General features: G+C 38.5%; 5 protein-coding genes across 7 annotated transcripts; all 5 read left to right on the forward strand.

Annotated features, from left to right (window-relative positions):
• Nucleotides 1-337: 337 nt before the first annotated feature.
• Nucleotides 338-2,446, forward strand: LOC108132517 (uncharacterized). Its single transcript, XM_017251968.3, has 5 exons — nucleotides 338-579; nucleotides 647-841; nucleotides 912-1,050; nucleotides 1,139-1,427; nucleotides 1,485-2,446. Exons 1-5 carry the CDS (start codon nucleotides 424-426, stop codon nucleotides 2,110-2,112), a joined length of 1,407 nt encoding a protein of 468 aa, XP_017107457.2. The 5' UTR covers nucleotides 338-423; the 3' UTR covers nucleotides 2,113-2,446.
• A 594-nt stretch (nucleotides 2,447-3,040) lies between these two features.
• LOC108132530 (trypsin eta) lies at nucleotides 3,041-4,982 on the forward strand. Its single transcript, XM_043209978.2, has 4 exons — nucleotides 3,041-3,129; nucleotides 3,961-4,168; nucleotides 4,235-4,517; nucleotides 4,578-4,982. Exons 1-4 carry the CDS (start codon nucleotides 3,075-3,077, stop codon nucleotides 4,965-4,967), a joined length of 936 nt encoding a protein of 311 aa, XP_043065913.2. The 5' UTR covers nucleotides 3,041-3,074; the 3' UTR covers nucleotides 4,968-4,982.
• A 200-nt stretch (nucleotides 4,983-5,182) lies between these two features.
• Nucleotides 5,183-6,576, forward strand: LOC108132555 (trypsin eta). Of its 3 annotated transcripts, none has more exons than XM_070281815.1 (3): nucleotides 5,183-5,599; nucleotides 5,662-5,950; nucleotides 6,006-6,576. In XM_070281815.1, exons 1-3 carry the CDS (start codon nucleotides 5,304-5,306, stop codon nucleotides 6,408-6,410), a joined length of 990 nt encoding a protein of 329 aa, XP_070137916.1. In that variant the 5' UTR covers nucleotides 5,183-5,303; the 3' UTR covers nucleotides 6,411-6,576. The 3 variants fall into 3 exon arrangements, with proteins under 3 accessions (XP_070137916.1, XP_070137918.1, XP_017107487.2); XM_070281817.1 differs by having other exon boundaries at nucleotides 5,998-6,195; XM_017251998.3 differs by having other exon boundaries at nucleotides 5,185-5,599; nucleotides 6,009-6,574.
• A 2,230-nt stretch (nucleotides 6,577-8,806) lies between these two features.
• On the forward strand, nucleotides 8,807-10,417 carry LOC108132544 (trypsin-2). The gene is made up of 2 exons (XM_017251981.3): nucleotides 8,807-9,124; nucleotides 9,706-10,417. Exons 1-2 carry the CDS (start codon nucleotides 8,829-8,831, stop codon nucleotides 10,415-10,417), a joined length of 1,008 nt encoding a protein of 335 aa, XP_017107470.2. The 5' UTR covers nucleotides 8,807-8,828.
• A 1,533-nt stretch (nucleotides 10,418-11,950) lies between these two features.
• LOC108120030 (coagulation factor XII) lies at nucleotides 11,951-14,622 on the forward strand. The gene is made up of 3 exons (XM_043209957.2): nucleotides 11,951-12,220; nucleotides 13,582-13,804; nucleotides 13,866-14,622. Exons 1-3 carry the CDS (start codon nucleotides 12,145-12,147, stop codon nucleotides 14,485-14,487), a joined length of 921 nt encoding a protein of 306 aa, XP_043065892.1. The 5' UTR covers nucleotides 11,951-12,144; the 3' UTR covers nucleotides 14,488-14,622.
• The last annotated feature ends 11 nt before the right edge of the window (nucleotides 14,623-14,633 follow it).

Consider the following 14,633-nt stretch of genomic DNA (forward strand, 5'->3'; position numbering starts at 1 on the left):
TAAAATGATATCTATTAAAGAAATTTGAATTTTGGCGGTTCGATAACAGGGTACTTGCCACTGTAAAGGGGCTTAACATTTATGCTGTTAAACTGTTTGGCATTAAGAAGCTATTATTGATATTTTTCAATTATATTTTTTATAAACATTTATTTTAAGCTTTTAGGTTCAGTATTTAAAGTAAGTTTCTTGAAATAAACTGGTTTCTGCCAAGTATTTTCAGCAAGCAGTTCCGCGAGCAAGCAGTGTAACAGTGCCCTAACAGTCTGGCTAGAAAATTCTAGCTATAAAATATACCTAACTAGTCAACCCTGGATCTAGCGTCGTTAAAATGACAGCTGGTTTAAAATAATTGGCAACTTTGTGTCATACCGGCTAAATTTTTCTTGGTGCTTCCAGAATAAAAAAAAGAAAACTCTAAAAATGCGCATTAAAACTTGTGAGTTCAATGAAGAAAAGTGGGCAATCACCTGCGTGTCTGACAACCCAGGAGACATGACTTTCTATATTTTTGATATGAATCTAAATCGCACTTATACGGAAACTATAACCAAGAGCGAGTTCACAGAACGTCTCCGGGTAAGTATTATTTTTTCTATCCAAATATAAGCGAGGGAAAATAATGTACAAACCCATATATATATAGAAACTGAATAGTCGCATCAAGTTCCCCGAGGCCGCGGTGCGCAAGGTTCTGCTTGACAGCGAAGGAGCCACAGTGATGGAATGCAAGGATGGTGCCACCGCTGATGAGCGTATTCTGGTCATGAGATATACCGTCAAGAATGCACCGACTACCCTCAAGTGGGAATGGCACGTGGGAGCCTGTTCCAAAGACAAGGTTGGTTTCAAAATATATATATATATTTTTTAGGCAAGTGAATACTAGTTGAAAACATTTTTATTTGCAGATCTATGATTTCATCCTTACGGATAGCATTAACACCATGAATGGTCTACGTGATTTGTTGAACGAAACCACACAGTTGCTAAAAGCCAAGGACAAGGAACTGGCTCAATACCATGCCGAGGGCTTCTCCTTGCGTCGCAGTAAGTTTTGGAAACTCCTATCCTTTGCCTGAAACACAGAATAATCTCCTAACCTAATCCTTATCCTATGACTTCCCTTTTCCTTTAGCCACTGTGGTGACCAAACCATTCCAGCACGATGCCTTTAAGGAGCAGTACAAGCAACTGATGGCCGATGTGGATGGTTATAATGATTTTGCTGATGAATTCCATATGGTTAAGCCTAGTCCTTTGCCTAGTCCTGTGGTCTCGTCGCCTTCGTCATCTAGTTCGTCATCTAGTAGACGCGCTCAGAACGCCATGATCTTGTCGAATACATCGAGCCCTTCGGGTAGTAACTCTGCCTCAACTACGGACTCCTCTTCCGGTGCTCCCGCCAAGCTAACTCCCAGGCTTAGGTACGTTCTTGAAATTAAATGATATTTAATCACATACTTATGATGAAAAATTCTTAGGAAGCGCAAGGCTCAGGAGAGCAACACCAACTATATGGAGCGCCGCGTAGTTGAGCGCCGGGTGCAGCATACTTTTCAGAGTTCTCAAAGCTCTGAAGAGCAGGACGTAGATGATTACTTTCTTGCTAACGAGCGCAAGCTAGATCCGGCTCCTGTTGTCGGCGAAAAGTCGAAGAGTATTGGCGTTGGATCCGAGGATCCTTCCACAACTTCTCTCATCAAGAAGGAAACCATTATGAAGGCATCGGACACTGACATGAATGGGGAGACTGCAGTACCTGTTGTCGGCGAAAAGTCGAAGAGTATTGGCGTTGGATCCGAGGGTCCTTCCCCATCTTCTCTAATCAAGAAGGAAACCATTATGAAGGCATCGGACACTGACATGGATGGGGAGACTACAGTACCTGTTGTCGACGAAAAGTCGAAGAATAATGGCGTTGGATCGGAGGTTCCTTCCTCATCTTTTCTCATCAAGAAGGAGTCGGACACTGACAAGGATAAGGAGACTCCGGCAGAACCAGCCTCTGGTAACGGTCAACACGATAGTGAAGAGTTGGAATTGGAGGAGCTTAAAGCCATTTTTAATGCTACTAAGGAAATAATTGGAAAGAATACTTCAGCCGAATAAGACCAGCACCAGTGCCATTATATACATATATTATTAAAATATATATATTTTTTTTTGTATACTTGCCTCGATGGCAAAGATACCCATGTGATAATAACAAAAGACCTAACAAAGAATATGATAATAATAACGCAGTAATAATTAATTCTAACATTTTCCCACCGATATAAATAATATAGTTTCATAGTCGTCTTGTAATCGCTTGTGATTTCTGTCTAGAATCTCAGGGAGGCTATATTTTAGACCAAAGAACTGTGATGTTTGAATTAATAAGCAACTTAATGACTAAATGAATATAATATAAATATAATAAAAGTATACAATACGTAACATATATATTGTGTGGATTAAATTTCCTGTGTCTACAAAGGTCTTATCGGGATTTAGAGGCTATAGCTTTTATTCTTTATCTATTCTATGTCCGAGTCTGATTAGTCAGACACGATTAGTCATGGTATTAGGTTATAGGTTTTATTTTTTTATCACTTTTCTAAGGAAAAAGGACAAACAAATTAAATTTATGATTTAGGGACTTTTTTTTTTGTTAAAGGGGGGGTTCCCAGTGGGCAGGAAATCAGATCAGAGTAACTGGATGGGCGGCGGTCTGTGGCGGGCGTGTTGGCCATGTGGGAGTGGCTAATCTATACGAAATCAAAAGAGAATTTCGCTCTGATTTTGGCATTTGTTTACTTTTATGACACCCGTTTGCGATCCGCCGAGGCATCGGGGCTCTTTGGGGCTTTGGCAACATTCAATTTACGCACAGTTAGCGATAAGATAAGTCTGGCCCACAGGCCCGGGGCCAATAATATCGACTAGTCCCACAGATGGGCTCATTGCAGTGCCTCAATTCATCAAATTCGGTCGATTTTATTTGATTTTTTTTTTTTGCTAAAAATTCGCGTTATTTTACACTTTAGTTTTTATATTATTTTTTATTACTTATTTTATAAAAAAAGAAAATGATTTTAGTGTCATTGGCATTGCTCCTTGGAGCTATTCTGACCTCCGGAGCAAGTGAGTCATTACGATTATGGTTTCCAGTCTTTGGTATCTTTGGGGAGGGGACTTGAAATATCGGAAGTTAAAAGTTAAAGAAGTGAAGGTTAATAGTTGTATCTAAAAAAAAACAAGATAAAATTATTATTTTTTTTATTTTTTGTTAAAAATTCATATAAAATCAAAAATACCTCTATTATGATTTATAAAAATTGTGAAATTAATTTTGTGTCTAAATTGTGATAAAAATATTAGTTTTTAAAATATTTACTATAAATACCCGGTACTTGCATCAAAACCATGACCAATAGAACTAGTTCCTTGCACTAAATGACTAAAAATTAGTCACATTATAGTGGCTTATGTGATCAATACTTCAACAACTCTTTATACCTATTCCTCCACCTGATGGCAGAACCAATTAAACATCCAATTATCCAATTCTTTTTCCATGGTGTGTCATACCAAAAAAAAAAAAAGACATTCGATTAGATTGCTATTTTTTATGACTATTTTTTTTGTACTTTTTTTTTGTTTTGTTTTTTTATGGAAGAGTTTTAAAGCACAGACCCTATATACTATATATCAATTAGTGTTAAGTATTTTTTCCATAAAGTGCTTTGATGGGGAAGCCCGGAATACCTTCTTCTAAAGAAAAACAGGCCCGGTTATCTACCCGGCCGTGATAACAAATTATTGCTTAGATACGACTTTGATAGGTTTTGTGGTAGAGGTTTAATAAATGTGATAGTTTTTGTAAAGTCTGGCCATGACCTTGGCCCATTTATAATCCATTTACAAAAGATATAATGGTATAAAATATTTTCTAAATTTTATAAATATCTTTAGCCATCGGAACAGAGACCACAAATGCCACAACTAGCAAAATGGAACCAAAAATAGTGGGTGGAACGGCAGTTGACATTATTAGTTTTGCGTATACGGTCTCTATAAGGCTCACGGCTACGGACCGAAAGAGTTACGGATCTGGGCACTTGTGTGGTGGCAGTGTAATATCCCAACGTTTGGTGGTCACGGCAGCCCATTGCATTTACAAGTAAGATTATATATTATATATGTATATTTTTTTATTATTTTAATATATCATATTTTTTATGAACAGCTCTAATACGAAAAAGTATCGAACGGCGGGTGAATACTTCCTTGTTATGGGCAGTAGCTATTTGAAGACCCGGGACCCTAATTATACCCTGGAGTTTTACGTCCAGCAGTTGGTCGTTCATCCATCCTACAATCATGATTCTCTGACCAATGATATTGCTCTGATGTTTATTAATGGATACATTCCCTGGAGCGCTATTAGCGTGAGGGCTTTGGATCTGAATTCAGCGGCTTTGGTCGCGGGAACTGGGTGTTACATTGCCGGATGGGGTTTACTTGAGGAGGTAAGTTATAAACTAAAAGCATGAGATACATTTTATTATAATTTTGTCAATTTTTTTTAGGGTGCCAGCAGCACCAGTAACGCCCTACAAGCTGCTGTGGTGCCCATAGTGGCTCATGACGTCTGTGCTTTATCCTATCAGCCCCTACCCGATTCCCAGGTGTGTGCCGGCCTTACGAAGGGCGGAGTGGATGCCTGCCAGGGTGACTCCGGTGGGCCACTGGTGTGCAAAAGTGTCCTGGCCGGTGTGGTGTCCTACGGCTATGGCTGCGCCCAGCCCGGTTATCCCGGTGTCTATACCAATATTACCTTCTATCGCGATTGGATTATCCAGCAGAATAGTTCCTTTGACTATACCGTTTTTCGTAATTCCGGAATACGGCAAGGAACTGGTTCTATCCTTTTGATTGTCTTGGCCATCGTCCTGGCAGCATGGACCAGGGGACTTTGATTCCCAAAAGAAAAAGCCGCAAAAAAACTGATCTTCAACTTAGGTTATAGACTAAGTAAATAAAATGATTTTTTTTTGTTTAATTTTTATAAAAATTTAGTATTGGTTTTAGTAAAAAAATTTAATAAAATATCATTTAATTTTAAATTTTCTTAAGGACTGTTTTTGGTTTATTTTGAGCCTGTTGTATCCTCGTAATACTCATCATTGATCTACACTCAGGCAGCTGGCTATTAATTTATTTTCTGGATTTTATTCATCAAATTTTTTGTTGTAATTTTGTTGTTATTTTTGGGTCCTGACTACTATCAGCAGAGCAAGCTATCGGCGTTGGGGATGGACCATCGTCCCTTGCTCTTGCTGTCGCTGTCCCTGATCCTGATCCTAGAAATGGAGACCGCCACGTGTCAGACGGAAGTGTCTCTTAATGTGTCCAGTGTATCGTCATCGTCGTCCTTTTACATCCAGCCAAAGGTGGTTGGAGGCTATGCGGTGACCATTAATCAGGTGCCCTATCAGGTATCCATACGGCGGCGTTCCATCCACGAGAAACAGTACGGTATGGGACATGTATGCGGCGGAACGATCATTTCCCAGCGGGTTGTCTGCTCGGCAGCTCATTGTTTTGCCATGTGGGTGATCTATTACCTTCTCCAGGTATACCTTATATATCATGAACTCTTAATCTTTGTAGAAATTCAACTGGTTTACCGCTGGAGTACCGCGAACCGGAACTGTTTGTCGTGGTGGCCGGGAGTAGTGCCATCGATCAGACGGACCGCTTCACCACGGAGTATCTGGTGCGACGGATTGTGGGTCACAAGCAGTACAATTCCAGCACCTTGGAGAACGATATCGCTCTGCTCTTCATCGACGGATATATACCCTGGGATTCGCCGGGAGCCCGAGCTCTGGAACTTGCTACCGAATCGCCCGTCGAGGGCACCATCTGCCTCATTCACGGCTGGGGCAAGATCAATGCGGTGAGTTTTGTTGAGATATTCTTGGATTTATGGAAAAGTTGTAATAGATCCTTAGCAGAACGATAAATCCTCTACGCTACAACAAGCCCCCGTGCCCATCTTGAGGAAGAGCCTCTGCAATATTATCTACAAGCTGCCGGAGTCGCAGTTGTGTGCCGGATTCCTGCAGGGCGGTATCGATGCCTGCCAGGGTGACTCTGGAGGACCGCTCGTCTGCTCTGGCCGGCTAGCCGGAATCATCTCGTGGGGCGTCGGTTGTGCGGATCCCGGCTATCCGGGTGTTTATACGAATGTCACACATTTTCTTGACTGGATCCGTATCGCCAATTCCTCACTGGACTACTCCGATTACGGGGATCGGTCCATTCATAACTGTGGAACCTGTTTCTGGACATGTCCTGCCTTCTGGTTGCTGGTGACCAGCCTAACGATCCTGTGGAAACTATTCAATGGCCTGTAGAGTTAATCATTGGCTTCTGTCGGTTGCCACAATGGATTTATCTAATCTTAGACGGCGGAACAGGTGCTATTCACTTGTAGATTGCATTGAAAAATAATGTTGTTATTGACACTGATTGAAGACACTATTGAATGACAGTGGTCCTAAAAAAATAAATAAAATATATGATAGATAAGTATTAAGGGAAATGGTAGTAATTCACAGTTCCAGGAAGTCTTGCGTCTTATAGAACCAATTCTTTAAATCAGAAAGAAAACCTCATTGAAAACTTTATTAAAAAAACTCATTAAAAAAATATACATATACATAAGAGAATGAATAAAAATTCCTTTATCATTTATGACGTCTACATGCCTTACCTAGTTCCATTATGTTACCAGTCTATCAATAAATTAATAAACTTCAATCGCAAACTCAATTGCTATCTGTTGGTTTTGTCAATTTTATGATGATTGCTTTGTAAATTAAAAACTAAACCAACAGGGTGATTTTTTTTTGTATTTTATAGATATTTATATAAATAGTTTCCATCAGTTCATTGAGTTATGAGGTTTCATTGTGCGGAGGTCATAGCCTCTCAGCTTTTATGATTCATTGAAGTTCATAATTGTTTATAACAATGTTCATAACTTTGGCATTTGCCATGCGATTCTTAAACGGAGTACCTTAATCGATTTGTATATCGATTTCCAACCAATCTGCATCAAAACCTGACAACAAAATATTTTTTAGATTTTTTTCCAATTTTTGTGGGAAGACCCCTGCAGAATCCTGAATTTCCATACCCGACCCCTTCCGGTGGCTATATCTTTGCCAATTCTTATCCGATTCTCAAGCGAAGTGTCTTGATCGATTTGTATATCGATTTGCCACCAATCTGCATCAAAACCTGACAACAAAATATTTTTTAAATTTTTTTCCAATTTTTGTGGGAAGACCCCTGCAGAATCCTGAATTTCCATACCCGACCCCTTCCGGTGGCTATATCTTTGCCAATTCTTATCCGATTCTCAAGCGAAGTGTCTTGATCGATTTGTATATCGATTTGCCACCAATCTGCATCAAAACCTGACAACAAAATATTTTTTAAATTTTTTTCCAATTTTTGTGGGGAGACCCCTGCAAAATCCTGGATTTCCACATCCGACCCCTTCCGGTGGCTATATCTTTGCCAATTCTTATCCGATTCTCAAGCGGAGTGTCTTGATCGATTTGTATATCGATTTGCCACCAATATGCATCAAAACCTGACAACAAAATATTTTTTAAATTTTTTTCCAATTTTTGTGGGAAGACCCCTGCAGAATCCTGAATTTCCACACCCGACCCCTTCCGGTGGCTATATCTTTGCCAATTCTTATCCGATTCTCAAGCGAAGTGTCTTGATCGATTTGTATATCGATTTGCCACCAATCTGCATCAAAACCTGACAACAAAATATTTTTTAAATTTTTTTCCAATTTTTGTGGGGAGACCCCTGCAAAATCCTGGATTTCCACATCCGACCCCTTCCGGTGGCTATATCTTTGCCGATTCCTATCCGATTCTCAAGCGAAGTGTCTTGATCGATTTGTATATCGATTTGCCACCAATCTGCATCAAAACCTGACAACAAAATATTTTTTAAATTTTTTTCCAATTTTTGTGGGGAGACCCCTGCAAAATTCTCAATTTCCATGTTCTCAATTTTTCCATGTCTATATCTTTGCGAAATATCGTCCGATTTCTGAGATGTATACCTTCAACGATTCAGTTATAAATTCTTCACCAACCTGAATAAAAATTGTCCTCACATATATATTTGACACAATTTTGACTGAAAAGTCGTAAAAATGGCTGAATGAGTAACGCTATGGTCGATACCCTCGAGGCATATCTCATTTAATTATGGTTTCGTTTTGTTTAAATATCTTGTTTGTCATTTATTCTGTTTGCAAATGATAAACGAATTGATGTGAAATTTAATTGAAAAATATAGACAAAGGCCTTGATAAAATATTTCACGGGAATATTCGATTTTTATTTACAACATAATTCTAAAGTAACGATCTTTTTATGACTTGCGGAATTCCTGAAGATATTGGATTATGTGTTATAGGATTTCCCCTGCCGAGACCATAAATCTATTTTATTTTGTCCAAATAGTGGCAAAACCAAAGATTATATTTTTTGGGTAATGCCCATTCAAAATGAAATCGTTAACACTTGAGAGCTTTGTCAGAGAATCACACCCATGTGTGTTCTACACACGATTGGAAACCATTGATTAGATTACGATGTCCGTCCAGATTTATTTGGCCAAGATAATGCCGACTGATGGGCCATCGTCTTGCCAATTTCGATTCCGGCTTCTGCATTTCAGTTGCCACTGCCACGTTAAGGAGTTAGCATCTAAAAAAAAAATATATTTTAAAAAAGATGCCTTCTTTTCATTTGTTGGCGGGAGTTTTCCTTTTATTTTCCGTATTTTTTACGGCTTCGAAGGCACTTCCCACTGCGACAGCTGTTAACTCTACAAGTTCTATACGCCCTCGTTTTAATGAGGATCCTGGCAGGATAATCAATGGCACTCTGGCCACCTTGGACGCCACCAGACACCAGGTTGGCATCCGGAGGGCCTTGAACGATGGCTATTTCTATGGAACGGGTCACCTTTGCGGCGGTTCCCTCATCAGGCCAAACTTTGTTCTTTCCGCTGCCCATTGTTTTGTGGAGTAAGTGAGGGATAAAGGATTATTTCTTCCATTTTTTAAATATTTTTTTCAAGTGCCTTTTTAAGAAATATTTCTTAAACAGTGAAAATAACAAGACAACAGTGTAAAAGTGTAAAACAAGTTCCTAGATTACTTGAAGCATTTTAAAGCTTTTTACAGTGCTTTTAAATATAGTTCCATAAATCATAGTATAATATACCTTTCCTCATAAACTGATTAAAAGAAGCAACGTGTCGTATACGTAATCACCAGTATCTATTTGAGTGATTTGGTGTTTTTTTTTAGTTTTCTCCATAAATAATTATAAAAATTATAAAACAAACTTAAGAACAAAATTATATAATATTTTTCAATTACTTAAACTTGAAAGTAAACCAAAAAGTAAGCATTACTTACCCAGAAGTAGTTTACAAAAGAAGTACTAACTTATCGCTACTTACAATTGTAAATATCACGTATTTATGGGCTTGATAATAAAAATAATCTCGGAGTTTTATTTCCTCCAAGTGACATAGTTTTTTAAACAATTATTTACTTAAAGTTTAAATTCAATTGTATTAATCTTATACCATTTTTTTTAGCCAAGTAATCTACGATGGAACTTTTGTGCCCATTGCCGAATTCATTGTGGTGATGGGAAACCTGGATCGGTTTAATGCCACTAATGCCCTAACCTTTACGATTGCCGAGCGGTTCATGCTCCTCGAAAAGTTCGTCCTGGCCACCTATGACAAGGATATTGCCCTTCTGCGATTGAATGCGTCAGTGCCAACGGATCATCCCACTATCCGACCGATTGCTTTGACCCGGAACGAGCTTGTGGATGGAGTTGTATGCCAGGTGACTGGCTGGGGACTCACGGAGCAGGGCTATAACTCCGATTACCTGATGACCGTCGATGTGCCGATTATTGGGGAGCAAAGGTGCGTCAACGACAGTGACCTGGGCGCCCTAATCCTGCCCGGAATGATGTGTGCCGGTTACCTGGAGAAGGGCGAGCAGGATGCCTGCTCGGGAGACTCTGGAGGACCGCTGGTGTGCCAAAGCAAGCTGGCTGGAGTCGTCTCCTGGGGCATCAACTGTGCTCTGCCCAAGTTGCCGGGAGTCTACACGGAGGTCTCGTACTACTACGACTGGATCCTGGAGACTATGGGCGAAGATCCCAATGGAGAGGATAATGGAGATGATAATGGGGATGATAATGGTGGTGGTGGCGGTTCCATGGGCATTTTAGCCTCCAGTTTCAGCCTCATTCTTCCCAGCTTTGTTTCTCTGAGATTAATGCTTTATTAAATAAACAAAACGCTTAATATATACATAAGTTAATGGAAACTGATTTTTTTTTATTAAAATAAAATTTATGTAAATAATATTTAAAATAATTGATATTTCTTGAAGAGAAAGAGGGTCTTAAATAAGAAAGTATTATATTTATTTCTATTCATAATATCTTTGATATTTTATAATTTGAATAGTAACTACCCCTTTCAGATAAAAAATGGCCGCGTAAAACGCCATTTTGAAAATAAAAACTCATAAAAAAGTAGCCTACTTTTTGGCGATCAAAGAGCACCCTTAAATTCTACTTTATAAATCTTAAAAACTATTATCAATTATTGCCAATTATCGCCTGACTTTGGCTTCCAGTTAGTTAACTAAAAATAGTTTACGGCGCAGAAAATTAACTTGATTTTCGAAGTCCAATGAATGAAGAACCGATATGGCTCTCAGATATGGCTAATCTATATGGCAGCAGACGATGTCCATGACGGGAATAGCTATATCATCTATAACCGATATGCCATCCGTCAAAAAACTGGTATAGACCATAAAATGGGAAAAAACTAGCAGACAAGGTCAAGGAGTCGAAACAGGTGCAATCGAGTGCACTTCTATAATAGTTTCTTTTTGTCTGTCTGCCTAGATTACGATTGGCACTATAGTAGTTATTTCATTTCAAGGTCCTCAACCTGGTCAGAAATAATCTATAAGCCAGAAATCAGAAATTGCACCGGAAAGTATAGAAACGATTTTAATCTTTTAGAAAGAATTTATTTTTGCGATCTGCTGTCCGATTTAGATTGATTAGAAAGATTTGTTTTTATATATGAGAGACACTTTTAAAAATGAATAATAAATTATTAAGTATTATAAACTATTGATTATGCAAAACTATGCAATTTCAGAAACATAAAGGTACATCTACTGTGGATTGAAAATTAATATAAAAGTCCTGACAATATACATATTTTCTATCTATTCATTTTGATTTTAATTATTTTATTTATTAAAATTTGTAATCGAATATTTCTCTCAGTGCTTTAGTTCTTTGTAATAACTATTCTTATCTTACCATCAACAATATGAGGTATTCCCAGAAAGTATTTTAGCAATAAAGCTCGAAACCCGATAGAAGGTTTTTATGCTTAACGATGACTTGGCCCATTAGGACAAAATTAGACCGATTTTTCAGATAATCGAAAAGAAAACATATACAAAAATGTAAAAAAAAAAACCAAAACAACAAACCATAAATAAGCTAGAAATGAAATAAGTAAATTGATGATCGATTGCTGAGAAAGTTTCCTTATCAACCGAGCATTTGCTATATGTTTGTTTATTATTCGATTCGATTCGAACCGATCGGATACGATTTTGATTCGGCTTCGGTTCTATATGTGTATATAGATCGTATGGATCGTATGTTGCTGTTGCTTTATCAACAACACAGACGAGAATCAGAACTCACTCAACCAAAACAAAAATTATGGAATTATCTAAGAACGCTTTTTGCGAATTTGCGTTTTGTTCGATTTAGGAAAGAAGCTCGCGCCGCAATTTCTTCATTCAACGTTCGACGGAGCTCACGACAGGTGATCGTTAAAGTCAGACCTCAACAAAATACTTACAAAAATCCATAAACCGTCAAATATTGTTAAGTAAAAGTTTTACAAGGAACTGCTAAGGGTTTAATATATATTTTTTTTAAATTGTGAATTCTGTGTTAAAAATCCAAGAAAATGCAACTCAACGATCATTGGCGCAAGATTGTGAAAATATTTATTTTTGCTTTTCTTTGCACGGAAATGCAAACAAGTAAGTTCTTTAATATTTAAAATATATACAAATATTTAATATTTAGAGGAAAAAGTTATTTGAAAATTAATTAACAGAGAAAGTAACAAACATGCTGCGAAATATAAAATATCCAGGGCCTTCTAAAATACTTAGTTATTATTACAATAAAACAGGAATAAACTTAATATTTCATATACTTATTCTTCACATAACACTAACATTCCATTTGTTAAATTATTTATTAACTTAAGATTAAAACCCTCGACCAAAACCCTCAAGAGTTATTTAAGAATTTCCGTTTAGTTACTCGACCTCTTGAGTTTGTACTTTAAATGTTATAAACTAAAAATGAAATGACATATTTTTTAAAACTGACGTAAGCCACAAAAGCCTTAACTATTATGAAAGTAAATTACATACTTGTAGGTCACACCTCCCTTAAAGTGTGTGATTAAAAAATGTACAATTATCCGTGAGTAAGTGAAATATTTTACGACTTGACCAATGACCTCCAAGTTCTCGTTAAATTTTTGTTTAAAGAGATTTTTATGGCCTTGACAGATCAACTGATTGCTAAAATATTTAATGATTTAATTTGTATTTTTAAAAGTGTGCTCGTGCAAATTTTTCTAAAATTAGATTGGCAATATTTTGTTTTTTTTATTGAAATTGATAAAAGTTGGTTGACATTTGAACTTGAAGATTGTGTTTAAGAGCTCTGTTGTATTGTTTTTTGTTTGAAATATTTGTTTACTTTTGGTATTTATTTATAATGAGGCTTTATATGGATGTTTGGCTTAGGAAATTGAAATGATATTCCGAAGAAATATAAATAATCTCTCTACTATCTTACTTCTCCGGCCCACTGTACTTTCTGCTGAATTATTTATAATCCCTTGATTATCCGAATTGTTTGTCGCCGCAAAAAGTGCGTCACTCCCAATTGATCAATTGGCCAATTGGCATTATATGTATATATATCGCGTGATCGGTGGAAACTCTAGCCACTCGACTGAAACTTCCGGCATGATTGGGGGATTATTTGTTTCTAATTTTTTTTATTTATTTTTTCGGCGTGGATTCTAAACTGGCTATCATATCTTAATAATCACGTTGGAAACAGACGGTGGCCTGATCAGTTTCAGGTGTTAAAATATATATATATTTGTATATATATTCTGGATCCGGAGCTTGTGCACTATGAATATGTGGGAACCGATATCGCTAGGTGGTGATCGTGGGGTTCTGACCACGCCGTTAGGTGTTGATTGCGATAAGGTTGTTGCACTCCGTGACTCGGAGACTGCCTGTTTCCAGGGGGAATCCATTATTGATCTTTATCAGCTATTCTATATATATTTTTCGTTGTTTTTTTTTAGCTTTTACCCAACGCGACTTGGCTGCTCAGCGTGGTATTAGCCTGGCCGAAATGGAGGCTATCTCCAATGACCATGCCTTCGGGGATACGAAAATGAGCGCCCCCTATCAGGCCTCCATACGTCTAGCGGCCCAGGAGCGGCTCTACTTCGGCAAGGGCCACATCTGCTCAGGTGCTTTGGTGGCGCCCTCCGTTGTCCTTACCGTTGGAAGTTGTATTTTTAGGTGAGTTAGTATTTTTAAAAATTCGTAACTTAAATTAATAATATTTTAAATATTTTTTCAGTCAAAATAAAAGAAACTACTATCATCCTTCGGAGCTTCGGGTAATGCTGGGAAATCCACAAAGATTTGCTCCTAACGAGCAGGGACTAGTTGTCGGGGTCACCCACATTTACCAGCCACCCCAAGACCTGGCCTTAGCTATACTGATGCTGGAGAAGGATGTCCCACAGGATCATCCTCTTATCCAGCCCGTGGGCCTGCCCTCGCCCGGCGAGACTTCTGTCCTGGACTCCTCGGATGCTTCACAGTCCCTGCTTCAGATAAGCACCTGGGGTTACGACTCTCAGATCCGGGAACTCCATGACCTGGTGACCCTGAATGCCACACACACTGTCTGCCCGAATACGGCGGGATCGCCGAAGAGGATCTGCGTCCAGACGGAGGCCACGGGAGGGGCTCCGTCCCTGTACATGGATGCCGGAGCCACTCTGACGGAGAGAGATCGCCTGCTGGGACTGAGAAGCCTCGATGGGGGCTTCGAGGATGTGGCCAGCCATGTGAACTGGATTCTTGCCAACATCGGAGATGGCAGTAATCAGAATAGTTCCGTTTGGGGGGCACTGGGTTTTCTCGTGTTTACTGGCTATGTCCTCATGGTCAGCAGGAAGACTTTGTCCGCCTAAGAGAGGGGGGCTTTCAAGGGGGTTCTTGTGGGGTTTTAGCCAAGTAAGATGCCTAATTGTGATAATCTCAAGCCAATTAGAAACATTTGCCGAGATTAGGTAGTTTTTAAGGTTTTTTTTTTTTAGAAATTATAAGAAAAGGTTAT

This window comes from Drosophila bipectinata, chromosome XL, assembly GCF_030179905.1.
Source record: "Drosophila bipectinata strain 14024-0381.07 chromosome XL, DbipHiC1v2, whole genome shotgun sequence".
In the NCBI taxonomy this organism is placed as follows: Eukaryota; Metazoa; Arthropoda; class Insecta; order Diptera; family Drosophilidae; genus Drosophila; species Drosophila bipectinata.